Source organism: Spermophilus citellus, assembly GCF_964194105.1.
Source record: "Spermophilus citellus genome assembly, chromosome: 9".
NCBI lineage: Eukaryota > Metazoa > Chordata > Mammalia > Rodentia > Sciuridae > Spermophilus > Spermophilus citellus.
This window is the reverse complement of record NC_138191.1, coordinates 101,794,993-101,816,958: the sequence shown is the minus strand read 5'-3', so window position 1 is coordinate 101,816,958 and position 21,966 is coordinate 101,794,993. Positions and strand designations below refer to the sequence as shown.

Genomic DNA, 21,966 nt, shown 5'->3' with positions numbered 1-21,966 from the left:
TGATCTAAGTCTTCATCATCTCTTACTTGGTCTACCGTTGTAATAGCTTTTAAAATTTATTTCTTTAATTTATTATAATTTTATTGGTGCTTTATAAATATTAGTGAGATTCATTATGACATCTCTAGGTGTATATAATGTAACTTGATTAATCTCACTTTCCACTACCTTCCTTTTATTTCCCCTCCTCTCTTCCCATGACCCACTTGCTCTACTCTGTGGATTTCCCTTCTATTATTATTTTAATTAGTGCATTATAGTAATAAATATAAGTGGGATTCATTGTAGTATGTTCATACATGGATATTGTATAATGTGGTGTACAGAGAGATGAAATCTACCAAATTATTTCAACAGCTTTTAAACTGAAGTCCTTGCTGCTTTGGAGTAATCTTTTTCAATGCAAACAGAATAGGTCACTTTCTCAGTTAAAACTGCTTGTACAGTTGCCTGCTACTCACAGGATAGAGTTCAGGCTCCTTAATATTTTTGAAAGGCCCTGCATATCTGGCCCTTGCCTGCAGTTCCAGCTCTTACTACCTCTGGTTTGACACTACACTCCAGCCACATGGAACTACCTGGAGTACTTCAAATCACTTTGTTAATGGCTTTTCACATTTACACACAATATCTCCTCTGCCTAGAATGTACTTTCTCTCACTTTTTATATAGTTAACTCTTACCCAACCTTCATTTTAAGCCAAAAACTGAACAGATGCTTGCTGGACCCATTTCCTTTTTCTGGGCCAAACTGCTATATTGAGGATGGCCATGAAATTCAGATACAATCATCCACATTGAAATTACATGTAAAAATGATGGTATCATAAGAAGGGAAAAACCCATGTCTCTGAATTAACACTTACCAAGGAGTCGCCTGACCTATATTCAGACTGTGATGTGAGAGAGATATGAACCTGCAGTATATCAAACCTTTGAGGTCTGGAGATTATTTGTTATGGCAGCTAATATTATTCATCTTGATTAGTAGAATATCTTATTTCAGAAATCCTTATTTTATCCATCAGTCTGAGTAAACAGCCTCCTCTACCTGGCTTTAGAATTCTTTCCATCTCCCACTAGAATGAATGTGAGCTTTTGGAGGGCAAAGATCTTACAATGTTGAGTTTTTAAACAATTCATAGGACCATAACAAGGCCTGGTCTATAGTAGGTAGCCATTAAATGTTTGATGAAGAAATGAATGAGAAAACAAATCTATGAGAGGATGAATAAATCAATGAATGAACTGATACATCGTAAGCCTTTTCTAGTAGTAAAATGGCCACTTTTCTGTGGCCATGCTAGAGCACAAGGTATGTCACAAATGCAGGGCCTTTAATTATAACTTGAGAATGGGAATAGAAGTGTGGGGGGGGGCATCTCTGTTCTTTCCTTCCAAACTTAAGAACCTTAATTAAAACCAAGTGATGAAGGGCTGTCCCCTTGCCAGCAGCCAACAGCTCATCCTGCAATCAGGGGCCTAAAGAGTAAATTAAAATCAGTGCCAATAAAATTAAAACTACCTTGGGGCATATTTGCAACATAATTTAGTGTGGAGTTTGCTTCCTCCTAGACACCAGGGAGGAAATGGGTTTTCATTCTACATTCTAAGCTGCTTCCTGCTTCATCTCACTTGGCACTGGCCAAAACCTGAGCTTGGGGTCTCTGATGTTGTGTGCAACCCTTTGCATTTGGATAGTACTTAAGGGAAACCCAGGAGGGGCATAGGAGCTTTTATCTCAGGTTGGGAGACGAGGAAGAAACTGAACTTGGGCAAGGATAATGGCAAGTTGAGAAGGGTGAGCTTTGTTATTATTTCTGTTTTTCGTTCGAGGGAACTGAACAGAGAGCTTAAGTAACTTGTTTAGTTTACCCAGCAAGACTGAAACCCAGGTTGCTGGCTGCAAGGCTCCAGGCTCCACGTGCTGCTGTTCTCTCAGGAGCCTGCAGCCTAGCAAGGCAATTGCCTGGTCACAGTGAGGCAGGCCCCATGCAGGTTCCTTCACTGATGCGTTGAGGGACTGTGAGATCTGGGGACTGCTGACATTAGCCATTCAGAAGGCCATCGAGGTGCATGTGGAGGGGGAAAGCAAAGAAGTGTTAGGGTCCAGACAACTTTCCAGGAATATATTTTCTCCATGGGACTTTGGGGGGGGGATATCAACTCTATTTCTTTTGAAATTAACCAAAATATCTCTTTTTGTGTTACATTAAGAAGTAAAAACTATTGCTAGAAGTTGGAAAAAAAGTCAGGACTCTTTCTTTAATAATAGCCAAGGAAATCAAATAGATTAAATAACATAAAGGTCTTTGATCATTCATCATCTAGCTTTCTGAAGTGGCACAGTTAAGCCTTTCTACCTCAGGTATGTCCTGAATGTGCCTGGACAGAAATTTCTGCTACCAAGAGGGACGGACGAATCAAGGGGAGGAAACAAGGAAGACTACATAAGACCCCCAGACAGCTGGCCCAGGGAACCAAAGGGATAGGCCCACCCTCCCCTGCTTCTCTCCATCTCACACCCCAGCCTCGAAGAACTTCTGGAACTTCCCAAGTACTCTGTGCTCTTCTGCTCTGTGCTTTTGTGTCTGCTGTTCCTTCAACTGGGAAGACTCATCCCCTGCCTTCCTTTCACCACCTGGTACCATCTTGCTCATCTTTCACTGTCCAATTCAAATGGCCCCTTGTCAGAGAAGTTTTCCCTAAATTCCCCAGAATGGAGCTTCCTTCTCTGGACTCCAATAGATTTTTAGGACATCCTCTCATTAAAATATTCATTCATCCATTCATCATGTAACAAATATTTATAGGAAACCTACTATATGACAGGTGCTATCATAGGACCTGAAGTGAACAAGACAAATAGGGATCTGCCTTTAAGGAGCTGACACCCAGGTGGGGATGACAGACTCTAAATAACAGGTACTCAAGATAGTGGAAGGTTGCAGTGTGTACTAGGAATGCACTAAGATGAGCCATAGGTGGTAAATGACAGAGAAGATGAAGGCAGAGTCTACTTTAGAGGGTGATCAGGGAAGTCCTCTGACATTTGAGCTGAGCCTCAAAAGATCATTAGAATCAGCCACTCAAAGAAGCTGGCATACTGGGCATGGTGGCCCACACCTGTAATTCCAGGTTCTGGGGAGGCTAAGATAGGAGGATCACTTGAGCTCAGCAGTTCAAGATCTGCCTGAACAAAAAAGCAAGACTCCAGTTTAAAAAACAAAACAAACAAACAAACAACAACAACAACAAAAAAACGAATACTACCAAAAACAGCTGGCAAGAGAATTCTGTGCAAATAAAGGCACTAAAGCAAGGAAAAGTGTCCTAGTGGCTGGATTGTGATGTACACTGCAAGTCAGGCAAGAGATTTTCAGGGTCCGGACCATGCAGGGCCTTGCAGGCCAGGGTCAGGGTTTGGCATTTATCCTATGTACCAAGCAAAGCCAAAGTCACAGGGAAACACTGTGAAAGGATACCCTGTTCATCATGTAGGTAATGGAGTTTAGTGGGATGTGAGTAGAGGCACTTGAAACAATTCTCCCAAGAGATTTTAGTCACTTTAATTAGAGTAGCAGCAGTAGAGATGAAAAGAGGACCATTTGATAGATATTTTGGCTACTGCCATAGGACCTACATATGGAAAGAACAAAAGATGAAGCAAAGGTTTGTGACTTGAGCAATGGAGTAGATAGTTGTGCCGTCTATAGGAATGGAGAATATGGGTGGACCCCCATTGGGATAGTGACAAGGAAATTGAGAGTTCTGAAATGAATCTATGCAGTTTTAAATGACCATTGGATCCCAGACTAGAAGTATCAAGTAGGCAGTTAGATTTATGGAAGTGCCCTGGGAAGAGGACTGGATTGGAGATGTACATGTGGGCATCCTTAGCATAGAGGTGCTATTTAACACCCCTGGGAGAGGTCCCTGGACTGAACCTAGAGACCTACAAAATTAAGAGTTTGCATAGCAGAGACTGTGAAGTTGGCAGGAACAAGTTGGAGGAAAACTAGGAGAATATGATTTTTCATGAAAAACAAGAGGTTGTTTTTAAAAAAAGGTTTTAAGAGGAGGGTCTGGCCTACAATCCTGTAGAGGGCCCAGGCCCATGTCCAGTTCATCTCTGCATCCACAGGACACATCAGACCTAGCACTCAGGGAATATTTTGCTGAGTGACTTATGGGATAAATGAATGAATGAGCCAGAATTCTAGAATCAGAGAAAGAGGCAATGAGGGAAGTCATAGGGCCTTAGATTCTACCAAGAGGAGCTGGGGAGGAAATCATAACAATATAGCCCTTCCTAAGTGCCAGGGAATTAAACTTCCAACAGCTTTATAAAATAGAAATGTCACTTATAAGTAAGTTCACTCTGGAACATAGAGGTTAAATAACTTGCACTCGAACCCCTAAATCACATAGTAATAATTGGCAGAGCCCAAGTAATCTGACTCTGTAATCCATGCTCCTCACTATGACACCATAGAAGTTGGTGACATTTATGGGGTACCTCTTGGTCTGGTCCTGTAATTATTCTTACTACAACTGTATGAGCTAAGTAGTATCATATGAGGAAACCAAGGCAAGGAGCTTGTAGGTGGTAGAGCTGAGATTCAAACAAGTCTTTCTTATGCAGGACTACGTTCTTTATCTTAAGCTATTCAGAATGGTCCAGACTCTCCATCTGTGACCTCTCTGGGCTCAGAAGAATAAATTTCAGGACAAAGGAAATTTGTGAAAGTAACAGGTGTGGGAAAATTCAACACTAGTAAAATCATATATATATATATATATATTTTTTTTTTTCTATTTCCAAAGTGCTTTTTACAACTCTATTTGGGAGTAAAAAGTCAAATCCGCATGTAAACAGAGGCATTTCAACATCTCCTTCTAAGGATCCAGCAAGACCCAGGTCTGGCCTGGCAGAAGAGAGACTTCCCCTGCTTCCCTCCTCTTCCTTCACCTCTACATCCACACAGGAGTTTTGGGTTTATAACAGACCTTCCCAGGGCAAAGGAAGAACTCCTGATCCCTGCCTCCTGTTCCTCATATAGTGACTGGTAACCTCAATGATGGCTGTGCAATGGTTCTGATCCAGAAGGACAGTCAGGAGAGCAGAGTGGTTTGGAGGGCTGGTGGACATGGCTTCCAGGCTCAATTTAGTCATGGGTGAGCTTTATGACATATAGAAGTCATTTTCCCTCTCTGAGCTTCTATTTTCTCATCTGGAGATTGGGTACAATAATCTTAAACACAGCACTATCATGAAGTTAAGTGAGGTAGCTGGATTTATGCCTGACAAAATGTCAGTTTATGTGCTCTCAATATATTCTTTTCAATTATACAGCGACACTATATGCAGGTGCTGCACTTGGCACTAGGCATGTGACTTCCTGGATCTCAAAACCTTGTGGGGAAGATGGACATTTTACAAGCCATTGCATGTGTAATGAGGAATTGAGGGAGAGGAGCAGGTGCAGCAGAGAGTTGAGAGGAAGTTGGGGACCCAGTTTAGATAAGCGAAAATTTCTTCCTTGCTCAATAGGAAATCTATCAACAATAACTACCATCTTGCATGTTTGTAGAGTTTATAAATTATTCTCAAGTCAATTGGTTCATCTGACTCTCAACCATACACTCACTTAAGTAGGCTTATGATCTTAATTGTGAAGATCTTCTAGCTAGTCAGAGGTTGAGCTGGGATTCTAAAGTACATCTCACCACCTCCAAAGCCTCTGCTTAATTCTCACCCTTTCAGAGTAACCCCACATGCCTGTTCCTGCAACAAGAATGGGTAGCCAGACCTTTCCTCAAGAGCCCCAATCTCAGCAGAAAGATGAGATAAAATAATCAGGGAGCTCTCCACTAAGAAGAGACCAAGTCCATGAGAGCTAAGGGACATTTTAATTTGATAATTAAAAGTTAATGTTGCTCCATTATAAATCAAAGGCTGATGAAATTAGGGTACCCCAGGCACATATTAGGAGCTCAATAAATAGCTAAGGCCTAAATGCTTGGGGACACCTACTGAGGGAGGTTATCAGCTATTTAGTGGGTCCAACATTAGGTCCTTTCTTCCCAGGAAACTCATCTCGACTCTCCTACCAACCGGCTCTGTGATTCTGGAGAAGTCGTTCTCCCTCTCTGGGCTTCAGTTTCCCCATTTAGAGAATGTTTTCTGTGGCTTCTCAGGGCTTTTTTTACCCTTATCTCCTAAGAGTCTTATATCCTTCAAAGAGTTTACCTTCCTGCTTTGTACTGTCTTCTGTCCTGTGGCTGGGGACAGACCCTGCCAGCCTTCCACACCTCATCTCCTGCTAGACACAAGTGCCAAGTCTTCTTCCCTGGCATGGCCCTGTGGGGAGAGCCTGCTACAAGACAGCAGTTCAGTCATTTCCCGTCCCTTCCCTATGCTGCCTTCCCACACGGCAGAAAATTACCATTTTCAAAGAAGTGCTCAGGGGTGCCAGGATTTATGCTAAAATTATGTACTTTACCCTGGGGGAAAACAAGACGGTTCCTTTTTGTTTAATTCGGTGTAGGTGGCTGGAGGAGAGGGGAGAGAAAGGCAGACAGGGACCTGACATCTGTTGATTCTTTCTTCCTTTCTCCCTTCACTCATCCTGCCCCTTCTCTCCTCTCTCTCTCCTCCTGTGAGCTCCCCTCCCCCTCACTCTCTCCACAGTACAGTGGAGGCAGACAGACGTGCTTGCGTAGGCCTGTTGGGGCGCTGTGAGAGATGGACATGAAGACGACCTGGAAATTCAGCGGGTGGAGCCATTAATCTAATGGGTGGCCAGGAAAGACTTCAGAGGAAGTGACTGACAGGGGAGAAGGTGCTCACCGAGTGGGTGTAAGGAAGAGGAGTCTCCAGCCAGGAGGGAGAGACACAGTCCAGGCTGAGGGACATTGTGAGCCAAAGTCCCATGACTCAAACCCCCCAGTCCGTTAAGGGAACTCCAAGGTGTCTGGCATGACTGAAGGGCCCAGGGGCAGTGAGGGGAGAAAAGGGCTGGAGAGGCTTCCGTGGGCCTGTTCATGGGAGGCGTTGGAAGCCACAAAGGAAACATGACTTTTCCTATAAACAGGAAATAGAGAGCCACACAAGTGTTTTACGGAGCACGTCAGGACTACATTTGGATTTTAGCAAGACTCTTTAGAGGCTTTGGTGAAGAATTGGACATTATGAGTCTCAGGAGCATGTAGAGTAGTTAGGGCATTTTTTTTTAATAATCCAAATGAGAATCAATTAAAAATGATAAGGCCCTGAATTAAATCAGGACCAGGGAGGTCACAGCGAAGGGTACAGATAAGAAACCTATTAGAAAGTGAGAGGGATAGTGAGGCCTAAGTTTATACTGATTCTCAACTTTTGGACTTGGGGACCAGATGGATGATGGAGTCCTTCATGGAGTTTGGGGATGTCATTCTCTTGTAAGTTTAAGTTTCATGTTTGCATCCTAGGTAACTGTCTTAGTCCTTCTCCTTGTTGGGCTGCTCTAACAGAATACCTGAGGTTGGATGACTTATAAAAAATAGAAATTAATTTCTCGCAGTTCTGGACACTGGGAAATCTGAGCTCAAGATGACAGCATCTGGTGAGGGCCTTCTGCTGCTGCACGTTCACATGGCAGAAAAGAAGGCAGAAGGACCCAAAGGGACAAACTCTATGTCCTCTCATTGCATAAGAGTAGAAGAGAGCAGCCCTACTCCTGTGAGCCCTTTATAGGATAATTAATCCATTGGAGGGTGGGGCTCTCATGACCTAAATACTTCCCACAGGGCCCCACCTCCCAACATTGTAGCACTAAGGATAAAGTTTCCAAGCATGGATTTTGGAGGGCACGTTTAAACCAAAGCAGCACTTGTCCCCAGTTAGGTAAGGAGAGTTCACATGTTTTATGTTCTTAGGTTTTATTATTTTGATCCAAAACAAGTTGACTTCCCTTAACTATAGCTATTTGAATGAAATGAAAAATTTCTCTATCAAATAATCACAATATGTTTTCTACAAAAATAGAGCTCTTTCTTAAAATAGTTAAGCATGCATTGCACATTTTTGTTAGGCTATAAAATCAGAAAAAGAGATTTAAAAAAGTCAAGCACCTAAATACACATACTCAAATATCTGGGTCTCCCACTAGAACGTAAATGGGGTGAGGGCTCCAGGCATCTGCTGCCTCTGAAGAGGCTTAACTCCTCCAGGAAGCAGCGAGGAGTGAGGAGGCAGAGGTGAGAGTAAAGAAAGGGTCAGATGAGGGGGTGTGGGAGCAAATCAGGCTCCATCTCCTGGTTTGCAGGGAAGTCTCAGAATAGAGCATCTTCCCCACTTTCTGTTGACACTTGAAATACTATCGACAATCTACACAACGTGTTCACAAGCCTTATCTCCTTCTCACACCCCAGCTCAAGTCTACACAGGTAGTAAATGGCAGAGCCAAAGATAAAACCCAAGTACAAGTTCTTCCCACGATATCATTCTGCTTTGAGTCTTTAATCTTTGTCCTGGTCTTAGGACAGCCCCAAAGTGTAAATTACAACAGACATGTAAGATTTTTTCCACAAATGTGAATATGAGGTCCTTGGTGACCTGCCTTCATCTCTTTCCCCATTTCCTATTGTCTGTGGACCGGCTGTCTACACCTTCCCCAGGCCAAGTGGAGAACTTACCCACTCTTCCACCATCTCTGTACCTCCCAAAGCCTTGCTCATACTGTTCCCTCAGCCAGGAATGCCTTACCCTCACCCTCCCTAGCATCCTCTGGATCTCAACACAAACATCTCGTCCTGGGTTAGACTTCCCCAGCCCACCAGGTGTGGGTGACCATGTTCCTTCACTTCCTTTGTCTCTGACACTCCATGTTCATTCCATCCGTATCACTGTTTCATTGTTATTGCTTTGTGTGTGTTTCTCCCATTGGACCAAGCATGTCTTGAGGCCTGAAGTCACACCATGTTTACCTTGATGTGTCCAGGCACACAATAGGTGCTGAAGACACTCTTAATGAATGAATGAATCAATGGGTTATTGATGGAAAAGAAAACATCTTTGAGCAGAAATGATCTCCATCCTTGGTGCTCTGTGAGAAATGCTATAGTGGAAGAGGGAGAGAAGGGCATACATCAAAGGGATATAATGGGTAAAAAAAAAAATCTTCCCTATTCTCTCTGGGCTCTTTCCCTTTTTTCCCCTGTCTCTTGCTATTGGAACAAAAAAAAAGAGTACATCATAAGCAAAGCTGTATTTTCTGTTTATTGCCACCAGGTTAATAACAGTAATGGTGTGAGAAGAAAATGAGGTGTTATGTAAAATCCTGCATTGCAGATTTTGCTGCTGATGTAAAGAACTCAATAAAGTGTAACACTTTAATCATGGAGATAAAAATCACACAGCAGCTTCCCACAGGCTCCCAGAGCCTTAAGACAAAATAGTTGTGGGGAAATGAGAGATGAGAGAAGAATATTATCAGGCATCAGAAAAGTTGTTTGGGCTTTTTTTACCCCACTTTCTCTAAAAAAAAAAAATGGAATAAGCTTTTCTATCTGCTTCTAAGACACCTTGGATGAATTTCTGTATTCTGCATTCTCTAGAGGACACGCTCAAACTTCTGGGAGAGGATTTTGCTCATTCTTTGTAAAAATTGATTTGTTTAGAGAGAATTCAATTCCTGCCTTTTTGGTAACTCGGTGGCATCTAAGAATACAGGGGCAGTCTCTAAAAATGAAAGAAAGATTTGGGTGGAGGCAAGGAGATGGTTGATAGTAAAATCTCTGTGATGCGGGAGAAAGATTGTTGCAGAAGCAAGGACTCTTGTGTCTGTTCTGGTGACTCTGAACCAAATCGCCTCTGTCTCAGTGTCCCGGGTTCATCATTCTTCTGATGCACTTGGTACTCTCTAAGGGTCTTTCCAGCTCTGCCACTTGGTCTGTGAGGCCAGTGACTGGGCTCTTGACCTTGGATGTTGTGGCTCTGGATGACACTCCATGTTAGGACAGCCCAAAAGAGTAAATTACGACAGACATTTAAGATTTTTTCACAAATGTGAATATCAGGTCCTTGGCAACCTGCCTCCATCTCTATCCCCATTTCCTACCGTCTGTGGTCCGTGGACAGGCTGCCTACCTGTGACCTCCTGCTGTCCTTGCTATTTCTACTCAAAACACCTCCTTCCCACCCCGCCCCCAACAACCCATCCCTGCAGCCAGCGAGATCTATTTATAACAAGAGGAAATCACACCTACACCCAGACACTATGCACACCTGCTGTAAGGCAGCACGAGCACTGGTCATGCAGATGAGAACAGCTTTGGAACTGGAGATCTGGGCTCAAATCTGAACTGCCTGTATGACTTTGAAGGAGTCACTTCATTTTGAAAAGCCTCAGTTTCCTTATCAGCAAAAATAAGGTGACAGTAAGACCACTCACATCTCAGGGCCAACATGGGTTAAGTTAGTGTGTGTCTAAGTGTCTGAAAAACAGTAGCTTTTCAGCAATTTTTTTCAAATCATAATAATTATTTCAGGAGTAATAAAAAACAAGGGCATATCCTGGGGTTGTCCTGTCTAATATAGTAGTCACATGTGACTATTTAAGTTTAAATTAGTTGAAATTAACTTTAAAAAAAATTTTAGTTCCTCAGTTGTACTAGCCACATCATGAGTGTTCAACAGCCTTGTGTGGCTGGGAGCTGCTATACTGGATACTGCAAAGGACACTCCATTGTCACATGAGTTCTATTGCATGGAGCTACTCGAGCTTCTCAGCAGTCATAGACAGTGGGTTGAAATTTAAAACATATGGCCATCCATAACCCTAATTGCACAAATACACCTGCTTATACACACAAACTCATATTCACATACAAAAACACAAATACAGGGTATCAAGATTAGTGACAAAATATGCTTCATTACTAAGGAAACATCATCTGAGTCCTGACTCCGAGGCAAGTCATTGAGCTTTGAAAAAGTCAGGTCCTGTGCCAACAGTTCACATTGGACATTATATCACTTAATCCTTGTGACAACCTTAATAGGAGGTATTAGCCTCATCTAATTGATTCTGACTTTGAGACCCAGAGTGGTTGAACAACTTGATTGAAGTCACAAAGCTTGTAAGTGACAGAGCAGGACTTATTCCCCACTATATAATACTGCTTCTTAAGGGGATGTTTCAGAGACAAGGAGATTATAGGACAAAGTCATCACAAACTCTTTGAAATCTTTTTAAGGAGGCAGATGGTTGAAACATCCTGGGGATGACTTGGAAGTCCCAGGTTATTTGCAGAACCTGTAGAATTCAGTGACATTGATTCTGATTCTACGTTGAAAACTTTTAACCTAGCTTTCTTGGCTTATGGAATGTGGTGTCCAATCTATGTGGGACCAGCTCACATCTTCAGAAAATGGGAGCCACGTGGAAAGGGTCCTGAGACTGTTAAAAAAAAAACAAAAAACTTGCACATCAACTGGAGCAGTGGTATTTGCATAATTTATTTTTCTCTCTTATTTTAAAGGCCTAGGTTCTCAAAAATGGTGAGGAGTGGGCTATAGTGGGAAGGGGATCACATGTGAGGTTTCATGCAACAGGATGGTTTTAAGACAGTGACTGCCTATAAATATAGACAAGCACAGCTACAGAGTCAAAGAGGTGGTTGGTGAATGGTTGGATGCATGGATGGATGGACAGACAAGTGGACAAATAGCCCTCAAGTTAGAAGCAAGTAGCAGAGGCTTCTATTTCAGCATTTCATGAACTTCTCTGATCCTTTAAATGGCTAGTATTGCTTCTGATTTATCATAAAATCTCTCTCACACCAAATATACATCATGGTATATAGCCTAGAGCCCATACTCAGTGAATGTTGTGGGTAGGGGGCATGCCTGAGAGAGCAGAGCTAGATGATAATAATCCTTCACATTTGTATGGTACTTTGTAATATATAAAAAGATTTCATGTGCAATATCACACTTAATCCCTAATCTAATCATTTGAGACTGGCATTATGATCCTCACTTTATTGGTGAGGGACCCTTGGCTCCGAGTAGTGAGGTGACTTGCCTAGGGTTAAATAGGGAAGCCAAGGGATCAGATAAGTAGGTAGGTGAGACAGAGGCTGATAACTAGATCAATACAGGCAGAGATAAGATGAGGAGACCAAGATGTGGATAAATGATGGAGACAAATGGAGATGGATGGATGGATTCTGAGAGCCCCCCCAACCTTTTCTCCTTCATGTTCTCCTCTACACATGACTGGCAATATCTTTGATAAGTACAAATATGACCATGGTACTCTTTTACTTGATACACTTCTGTTGTGTCCCAAATCCTGAAGGATAATTTTGGGGGGAGGGTACTGGGGCTTGAACTCAGGGGCACTTGACCACTGAGCCACATCACAGCCCTATTTGGTATGTTATTTAGAGACAGAGTCTCACTGAGTTGTTTAGCACCTCACTTTTTCTGAGACTGGCTTTGAATTTGTGATCCTCCTGTCTTGGCCTCCCAAGCCACTGGGATTATAGACATGTGCCTCAACACCTAGCCAAATCCTCAAGGATAATTTTTGACCACAAAAATTCTTCATGGTCCAGTCTCAGTTCTCTCAGTTGCATGTTCGTGTTCTCTCTCTCTCTCTCTCTCTCTCTCTCTCTCTCTCTCTCTCCTTTCTTGCTGCCATGAGCTGAGCAACTCTCCTCCACCATGTCCTTCTACACATTTTGTTCTGGGTCAGAGATGGAGTGAGCCAATCATAGACTGAGACCTGTGAAATTATGAGCCCAAAATAAACTTTTACTCCTTTAAGTTATTCTTGTCAAGTGTCTTGGGCATAGCAATGAAAAGCTGACTAACAAACCCCATGTTTATCACATGATCTTCCCATACCTAAAACTCTTTTTTCTCTGCTTTGGATATCTGACCAACTCCTACTTAACCTTTAGGATCTAGCATTGACATTGCTTCCTTTGGATGCCTTTTGTGACCATTCTCCCATACTGTGTTTGCTGGGTTCTAGGAAGAACCCAGAATCTCACATAAGAAAGACCTGGATTTTGGATAACAATGAGGGTCTCCTTCCATTTCCATGCAATTTCCCTTCTCTCTCCCTTTCCCTCCCACCTCTCATCCCTGTTTAATGTTAATCTTTTTCTCATGCTCTTCCTCCCTGCTCTGTTCTTATTTGCTCTCCAATTACATATAAGAGGATGTGAGGGGAAAGGAAAAAACAAACAAACAAAACAAAACAAGGGAGAGAAATGAATTACAGTAGATGGGGTAGAGAGAGAAGATGGGAGGGGAGGGGAGGGGGGGTAGTAGAGGATAGGAAAGGTAGCAGAATACAACAGACACTAATATGGCATTATGTAAAAATGTGGATGTGTAACCGATGTGATTCTGCAATCTGTATTTGGGGTAAAAATGGGAGTTCATAACCCACTTGAATCTAATGTATGAAATATGATATGTCAAGAGCTTTGTAATGTTTTGAACAACCAATAAAAAAAAATAAATAAAAGTTAAAAAAAAAAGAAAGACCTGGATTGAAACCCTGTTCCCCTGCCTGCCACCTGAATGACCTGAGGCAAGTCATTCACCATTCACCCTCACCTTTCCTCACCTCTGTGATAAACCTGATAATACCTGCTCCAGAACTGTGCTTAGAGTAGAGATAATGCAAAAAATGCCTACTGAAAAATATGTGCCCAACATGGAGAGGCTAGTATTGCCATTTCAGCCTGACTGTACAGGACCATAATAAGCCCATGTAGGGTCTGCCTCTCCCATTGGACTGTGAGCTGCCCGAGGATGGACCTAACTCACCTCTGCATCCCCAGTGCTCAGTGTCCCAAACTTGACTGGGCCTTGCTGAATGCTGGCATGGATTATCCCAGCTGCCTGTGTTGGGCCGGTGGTCAGGATGTGTCTAAGCACCCGGAGCGCCCCTGCAGTCATCCCAAAGAATCACCACCAAGCTGGGGTGGTGGTATGGGGCTGCTGGAGAAGGGGTGTACCCCTGAAGGTTGCAATGATGAAGTGGATGGATGACTGAAACCCATATTTTGGTGTGAGATACAACTCTTATGTGAAGGTTGAAGAGAAAATATGATTTTAAATAAACATTGTCCCATTTCTTCAAACCTTCAGGACTCTTCTGGTCAATCTTGGCCCCCTTTGTGCACGTGTAGGTAGAAATGCTTGAATCTAGGTGGGTTAAGATCGTGTTCTTTTCTTTTACTTTCCAAGCTTCTCTCTTCTTCTCTGGCTGTTATTTTCCCAGTGCATTCTCAGTTCTGTGTGATCCGCTTCCTTTACTCTCCCTTCCTCTTCCCATATTCTTTCATCCTGGACCCAGGAAACCAGCTCCAGGGTGAACCCGCTCCTTGCCCCTCCATATGCATACAGTCTGGAAGGTGCCCATCAGATGCAGCTGAGCCGCTATCCACAAGGTGGAGGACAAGAAGTCATCCACAGACAGAGGGCAGGGAATGGCAGCCATCTAAGCTAGCAACATTTCCTCCCTGATGGCCAGGGCAGGGCTTCCCAGGGTCATAAACTCCCACTGCAGGCTGGGTCAATGCCTTCATTGATATTCTGCTCACAGCCAAAGTCATTTCCAAGCCTGCCCAGCTCTGTCAGTTGCCTTGATATCTGTGTGTGAAAAACAGACAGGCTGCTCAGCCCTCTGGCAGCCTGACAAACGGCTGAGAAGCAGGCCCTGGGCTCCCTGGCAGAGGCCCAGGGCTCTGGGCTGCAGTGGTGGAGAAGGGTATTTTCCTGTCAAATGAGCTGACTTCTGAGGCAGGAAGCGCGGGGCAAGAAAGAGTGGGAGGGGGAGAAAGAACCCTGGGGAGGGTCCTAAACTGAGCCAAGACCCACCTTGCTCTGAGGGTAGATAAAGGCCCCACATAGTAACACGCTATCTAGATGAGAGTACTGTAATGTAGGGCTGCAGAGCTCATTATTTTTATTTTTCTTTCCTCATCCAAAAAAATGGGGACAATAATAAAAACTATTTCGTAGTGCTGAGAATTAATTGAGTGAATACGCATAAAGGGCACTGGCTGGCTGTTATAATCCTGCTGTCCTTACTACTGAATAAGAATGTCCAACATCACGCTCTGTTTTACCTGTGTCATCTCAATTAATTTTCACACAAACCAGAGCTTCCCATACTACCTTCATTTTAGATAAAGTTTCAGAGAGGGTACTGCACTTGTCCAAGGTCACACAGTTGAACAAAAGAGAGAAGGGATTTAAAACCAATCTGTATGACTGCAAAGCATGCCTTTAACCACTAGAGGATACTATATATGAGTGTTTTGTGTATCTCTTTGAGTCTATGTCTCTATTGGTTTAAAGAAAATAAGTGTTTTTTTTAAAACTCCCTTGTCAGAAACAAACAAAAAACATAAGATTAAAATCAATCCATTTATTTTTAAATGCTGCAACATTCCACACAGGGGGAAAGGAGATAATAGGCAGGCTGAGGGACTGGGAGCTCTTTTGGCCCTAGGAAGCAGAGGAGGGAGGAAGTGGGAGCTGTAGATAATTTAAGTGTGTAAAGGCAGTGCGGCTGCAAGGGGGTGGGCCTGTTTCTGGGTGGGAATCAACTTCCTGATGAATGGACTAGAACCACATTTATTAATTCATTCAACAAATATCGAGCACCTACCATGTGTCAAATTCTGTGCTAAGTACTGGGATTAAAGGAATGAATAAATCCCAGCTCCTAGATTAGGAAGACCTCACACTTTAAGGGAGGATGCAGGCAGGAGTCAGGCGACTCTCATGGAGGGTGCAGAAGACCTGCATAAGGGGTTTGGGGAGTTCAGGGGAAGGAAACTTAAGACCTCGGGATGGCTGAAGAAGAGCTGTCTACAGGGATAGTTCAGGACCCACTACACTTATGTAGTGGAAGGTGGAGAAGGCAGGGGTGCTGTCTCCACAGAGGCCCCGAGCAGAGACCGGGACATTGGCTCAGCAAAAACCTGAAATATAACAAATCATCTAAAATCCTAAATCCCAGAAACAATGACCATTAGCAACTTCCACACAGATTTCAGTATACAGACAGAGTATAGCTGCCTGACCAAACAGATGGTTAAACAACAGTGATTTTATAAAACAGGAGATACTATCATATTTCTATTCAAGAAGGCATTGAACTCAAATTTTAAGTTTAGAAATGCACACCACAAGAGACATTATCACCTTAAAAATATTTCTAAGGTTAAAAATAAAATGAGATTAGAGAAACATGAAGAGATTGAAATAATTGTTTTTTTTGTGTGTGTGTGTGTGTGTGCTACTAGGGATTGAACCCAGGGTCTCACATATGCTAAACACGTGCGTGCTCTGCCAGCAAGCAACGACACCAGTCCTATTATCATTATTTTAAACTACATGTTTGAATTTGAGAAGAAACATGAGGAAATTGAGAGGGGTGAAGTAACTAATCTAAAATCACAGGTAGTCTACGGTTTAACTGAACTTAGATCTATCCAATTCTTTCCATTATAGTAATTTGCTTCCCTAAGCCAATTTCATTTTAAAGATCAGAAACTGGGGTCCACAGATAGCTAATGAATTTCCTAAAGTCATGTTTTGATTTAGTAACGAGACATTCTTGGTCCATTAGGTGACTGTTCCTGTCTATTCTCTCCCCACTGTAATAAGGGACCTTCTATTGTCATTTTGTTTGCCTAAGAACCCTAGAAGGCTGTGTGTGTGTGTGTGTGTGTGTGTGTGTGTGTGTGTCCCACTTCACTAACTTTGACCTTAGTCTTGGGACATGGTTTGGCCAATGGAATGTGAGCAGTTATAACATTTGTCATTTCTGTGTGAAAGCTTTAAGTAAAATTGTTTCTGCCCTCTGTCGTGAAAACAGCCAGCGTTTGTGAGACCAAAGCAACACCTCAGCCTGGGCCCTAGATGAGGAGATCCAGGAGCTGGTTCCTAGAAGTGTGACTGGCTCGCACAGCCCTCATGGAACATGGGCATGAAGTAAATGTTTGCTATTCTAACCTACCAAGCTACTGGAGATATGAGCACCAATCTACTGACACTGTGATATTTGTTATCACAGCAAAAGCTAATACAGCACAGAAACACATTCTTTATTTTTTGTTTTCTGCAAGTTGCCTCCAATTATGAAAATATTATGAGTTCAGACCACAAGATAAATGGCTGTCTTAATGAGCATTTTAATTTTAAGATATATATATATATATATATATATATAAAATAAGGGTTGAAAAGCATAAGGCAAAACAAGAAAAAAATGTGTCAAAGTTTTTTACATTTCCAAGGTCACCCTCTGAAGAGAAAAACAAAACAAAACTAGTAGAATCCTACTTTGTTAACAGAGAGACAGGATGAGTCAGAGAACTGCAGTTTCTTTCTTGTACTTCTGCCACCTGAAGGACTGCTGACATTGACTAAACACAGTCACCCAGAAGCACCTAGTTCTGAAATGGAAGATGCTAAGGGAAAAGGGTACAATAAATGTCAAATGAATCTCTGCCACCAAATCACTGTGTGACCTTGGGGAAGTCATTTTCCTTCTGGCTTCAGTTTCCTCATTTGTAAAATGAAGAGGCCAAACAAGAATCTGTCCCTTTCCTCCTGGCTCTGACATTCTATGATTTGATTGCCTCTAACTCATTAATCCCAACTGGCTTGAATGGGACCCAGTAGTATTGAGGCTAATCATAGGAATCCATCAAAATGTTGCTGAACGAAGGTGATCTTGAGACTCAAGTGGGATCAGCTAGGTAATGTGCTTTGCATGCTTTAAAGGGCTCTCTTGTTGTTTTTTCATTGAAAATAGGTGGGTGTGGGGGCCAGCGTGTAGCTCAGTGGCAAGCAGCTCGCATGGCAAGCACAAGGTCCTGAGTTTGATCCCCAGCACTGGAAAGAAAGGATGAAGAAAAGGATGGGCAATATGTCCCTTACTCCTCAACTTGCATTACCCTGGCAGCCTTTCCCTCTCCCCACTTTTAATATCTAGCCATCAAGTCATCTCATCCTCTAAACCCAACAAAACTGTTTTCTCCTCTCAGCAAGAGAGAAATGTGACTCTAAAACAAAAGGTACGTGATGGAATCCTAAGATACATTACCAATACAGTGCCAGCAAGGGCAATGGAGCACGGGAGGAAATCAAGGCTTCAGAGACCAACAGGTCCAGCTGGAAGTCCCAATGTATCTTTCCATTCATATAAAAAAGAGGGATGATGCCTACCTAACTTGGTTGTTCTGGGAATTAATGACCTACAAAACTTAAGGTTCACAATAAGTGCTCTTATACAGCTGTGACAGTGACAGAAACCTTCCTGGAAGCAGTGCATGGAGACAAAGCTGAATGCTCTATGTAATATTCCGAGGACTGGAAAATATGGGTAGGGCAATGGTCAATTAGTTTTAGGGGCACATATGTTGGTGAAGTGCAGACATTTGCACAAATGCCACAGCGTGGCAAACGCTTTTTGGGGGGAAAAAGAGAAGCAGACAATTAGCCCAAGAAAGTTTCCAGCAAAGGAGCAGAGAGAAATGAGCATGGACCTTTGAATGCCAAAGCAGGGGGGGGGGGTCTTAACCACGTAGGTAATGGGGATCTCTCAAGAGCTTAAGAACCATGCTTTAGCATGTTGTGAGTGTGCTGGTGAATCTTAGACAAGAAGCTACATTCCCCACCCACACCAAGATATGGTGAGGTTAAAGAGATGAACACCTTCCCACAGGAAAGTTGTTGATGTGTCCACCCAAGATAGACATCTGAGCTATAGGGGAACCACCAGCCTGCACCTTGAATGTGTGTGTGTGTGTGTGTGTGTGTGTGTGTGTGTGTGTGTGTGTATACACACACACACACACACACACATATATATATATATACACACACACACACACATACAAACACTTATGTATATGTGGCTATATATACATATACACACATATATGTACACACACATATTTTAGTTGTAGTTGAATACAATAACTTTACTTTATATATTTATTTATATGTGGTGCTGAGGATCAAACTAACACCTCGCATGTATGCTAGGTGAGCGCTCTACAGCTGAGTCACAACCCCAGTCTCTGCACCTTGAATTTTTAAAAAAGATGTGATCGTGGTAGAAAAAAATATCTTAAAAACTTTCAACTTTCAATTTTCTTCCTTTTTAATCTCTCAAGAAAATCATTGGTTTTCAAGCCAAGACAGCAAAAATCCCAGGTAAGAAAATGTACCCGCAAAGCCATCTGCTGATAAGATCTGAGTAAGATTGCTTTTCTTGCTTGCTTTTCTGTCACCAATCCACATCCTCAGTGGATCTACCCTGACCTTAAAGTTTGCTCCTACCATAGCTTATGCCCTTGCTGCTCAAAATGAGGTCTATCTTTGTTCATTCATGTTGCTATAACAAAAATACCTAAGACTAGGTAATTTATAGATAACAAAAATATTATTTCTCACAGTGCTAGAGCCCAAGAAATTCAAGATCAAAGCCCTGGCAGGCACAGTGTCTGGTGAAGACCCAGCCTTTGCATCCAAGATGGCCCCTTGAATGCTGTGTTCTCAAATGGTGGAAGGGATAAAAGGCAAAGGGGCTAGCCAGTCCCCTCAAGCCCTTTTGTAAAGATAGTCATCCATTCATGAGGGCAAAGCCTCTGTGACCTAATCACCCCCTAAAGGCCCTACTTCTTATACTACTTCAATGGAATGGAGTTTCAAACCAAGAAAGGTGTTTTCTTCTTCCTTTTAACTAGCAACATCAGTATCAGCTGGCATCTGGTCAGAAATGCAGATTCTCAGAACCCCACTACAGACCTACTGATCAGAACTTGCATTTTTGTGAGATACTCATGTGTTTTTCCCACACTGAAGTTTGAGAAGCACTGGGTTACATTGTGCCCTTGGGTCCTGGGAATTCTCTACAACCAGAGGAGGTCAGATCAGAGCTGGTCTAATGTTTCCATTGAACTAATGAGAAAAAGGTCCTGAGGAAAGTACTGGATCTTCCAAAAATCACACAACTACTAAGTATAAGTGGTATACTCTAGCATATTATACTGTACCACCAAACTATAATAAATAGTATCCATCATAGAATATAATAAAGAATAATTTTTATTGCTTGCTGGAGATTGCATTGAAAGTCACCTAGATTTTGGAGACAACACTGTGTGTAACATTTACAACCCAGGTAGGGCGAATTACTGCAACTCTCTGAGGCTCACTTTCCTCTTTTGCAGAAGTGGGAACAATAAGTTAAGTGGAATGATGGCTATGGATACTCCCATGGCCTGAATGCTCAATATCTCATAACCACTCTGTAATTACCAGAGGTGGGAGCAGAACCCAAAGCTTCAGATTAAGACTTAGTATCTTTTCTCCTTATCAAGAGGCTTAACACAAGTCCTACTGTGGGACATGGTTTCCACATTTAAACTTCTCTCTGCAGAAGGGACAACTTCTTCGATATGCTTGCTCAACACTTGGCTCTTCCTCTCCCTTGGCCTATAATGGCTGGTTTCCTTTTCTGCCATCTCCACTAGTGTGAGTGTTGCTTTAGAGAGGGGACTGTCTCATCTCTGTGTCCCCAGAGTACATCATAATAGAAGCACTGGCAGATGGAAGGAGTGAGGGATGGGAACAGAGAAGGGAGGAAGGAGAGAAGGAGGGAGAAGGGGAGGGAGGGAATGAGGGAGGCAGTGGGAAGATGCTGAGTGTTGGAAAGGAACCATTTTACAGCATGATGGATTCATTCAAAGTAATAGCTTGACAGTACAAAATTCATCTTTTTATGACTGTGACAACACTAATACATTTATTTCCCTTCTGAAATTAACTTTCTAAGATTAAGAAAGGTCAAAACTAACTGCAGCAAAATGAGACATTTTGTCATTTTTAACAAATTATACCAAAGCAGACTGTCAGATTAAAGGGGTCACTGTCTTGAGGTCTAAACACTGGTGCTGATTGCATAATCAGAGCTAATGCTGTCATTCTGCCCTTTCCCTGCCCACAAACCTTCGATAGTTTCCTTTGGCCAAAACGATGAAACTCAAAGATTCCAGTCTGATATTAGGAGGCCCTTTAGAATCTGACTATATATATATATATATATATTTTTTTTTTGACTCTCATGTCCTGCTTATTGGTACCCTCTTTCTGCATGCTGTTGGGCACACTATGCCCATGTCTCAACTATGCCCATGCCATCCTATCACCATATGCCCTCAGGGATTATCTCCACCTTTTCTCCTCCCTACCCATCCAACACACCAGCCAGTCCTACAGTCCTTCTGTTCCTTTACCCCTTGGGTAAGCATGACCAAGACTGGGCCCTCAGTACCCTCTGTCTCTTTCACACCATGCTTTGTTCTGTCCTTTATCGCCTCTGAGACCTTTGGGAAAGGCTTGGTGGTCTGGGAGGGGGATCTGAGGTGGGGTATTTTGTTCCAGAGGTAAAGGGGGAAAGCAATAGTAACAGAGGACCCTTCACCTTGCCTCCTGCTCCTCTCTTCCTCTGAGTCATCATCTCTATACTAAGATGGAGCCTTGATTCTGTCTCTTGGGAAAGTCAATAACTTTAGAGCCTAGTTTTCCCATATGTAAAACAAAACAATAATTCCTACCCCACAATGTTGTCAGAAGGTCAAAAGGATACTTGAATGTGCCCAGAAAACTCCACATCTCTATGAAAAATCAATGAAAACAGTTATGACAAAACCTATGCTAGTGGTTCACCCCCAGGGACTCAAAGTCTGAGGGCATGTGTGACCTGGGCAAGCCATTTCCTTGTCCTTGGGCTGAAGTACTTTCTCTTTATGAAGGGTTGCTTTGGCATACCTCTTCAGTTTACGCAGCTCTAAAGCATTCTAGCTCAACATAGGGCAAAGTGAGCTCTGAGACCCGAGAAGGCCAGAATTAAGCTATTTATTCAAGGT

At 42.6% G+C, this 21,966-nt stretch overlaps 2 protein-coding genes across 22 annotated transcripts in view; one reads left to right on the top strand and one right to left on the bottom strand.

The window, feature by feature from the left end:
* Positions 1-21,966, bottom strand: part of AGBL4 (AGBL carboxypeptidase 4) — a gene marked incomplete at both ends in the record, with an annotated part of 1,419,693 nt that overhangs the window by 67,101 nt on the left and 1,330,626 nt on the right. The window lies entirely within an intron of this gene.
* LOC308656269 (uncharacterized protein) overlaps positions 1-21,966 on the top strand; it is a 191,277-nt gene that overhangs the window by 39,276 nt on the left and 130,035 nt on the right. For 3 of the 20 annotated variants that reach the window (XR_014023667.1, XR_014023677.1, XM_081307157.1), the window contains one exon: positions 19,210-19,249. The exons of 13 other annotated variants lie outside the window; for them this stretch is intronic. Coding sequence is in view for 1 of the 7 variants with exons in the window: in XM_081307157.1 (XP_081163283.1) it covers positions 19,210-19,249 (40 nt within the window). In the remaining 6 variants the exon portion in view is untranslated. 4 more of the 20 variants (XR_014023680.1, XR_014023681.1, XR_014023682.1 and 1 more) reach the window with 4 other exon arrangements.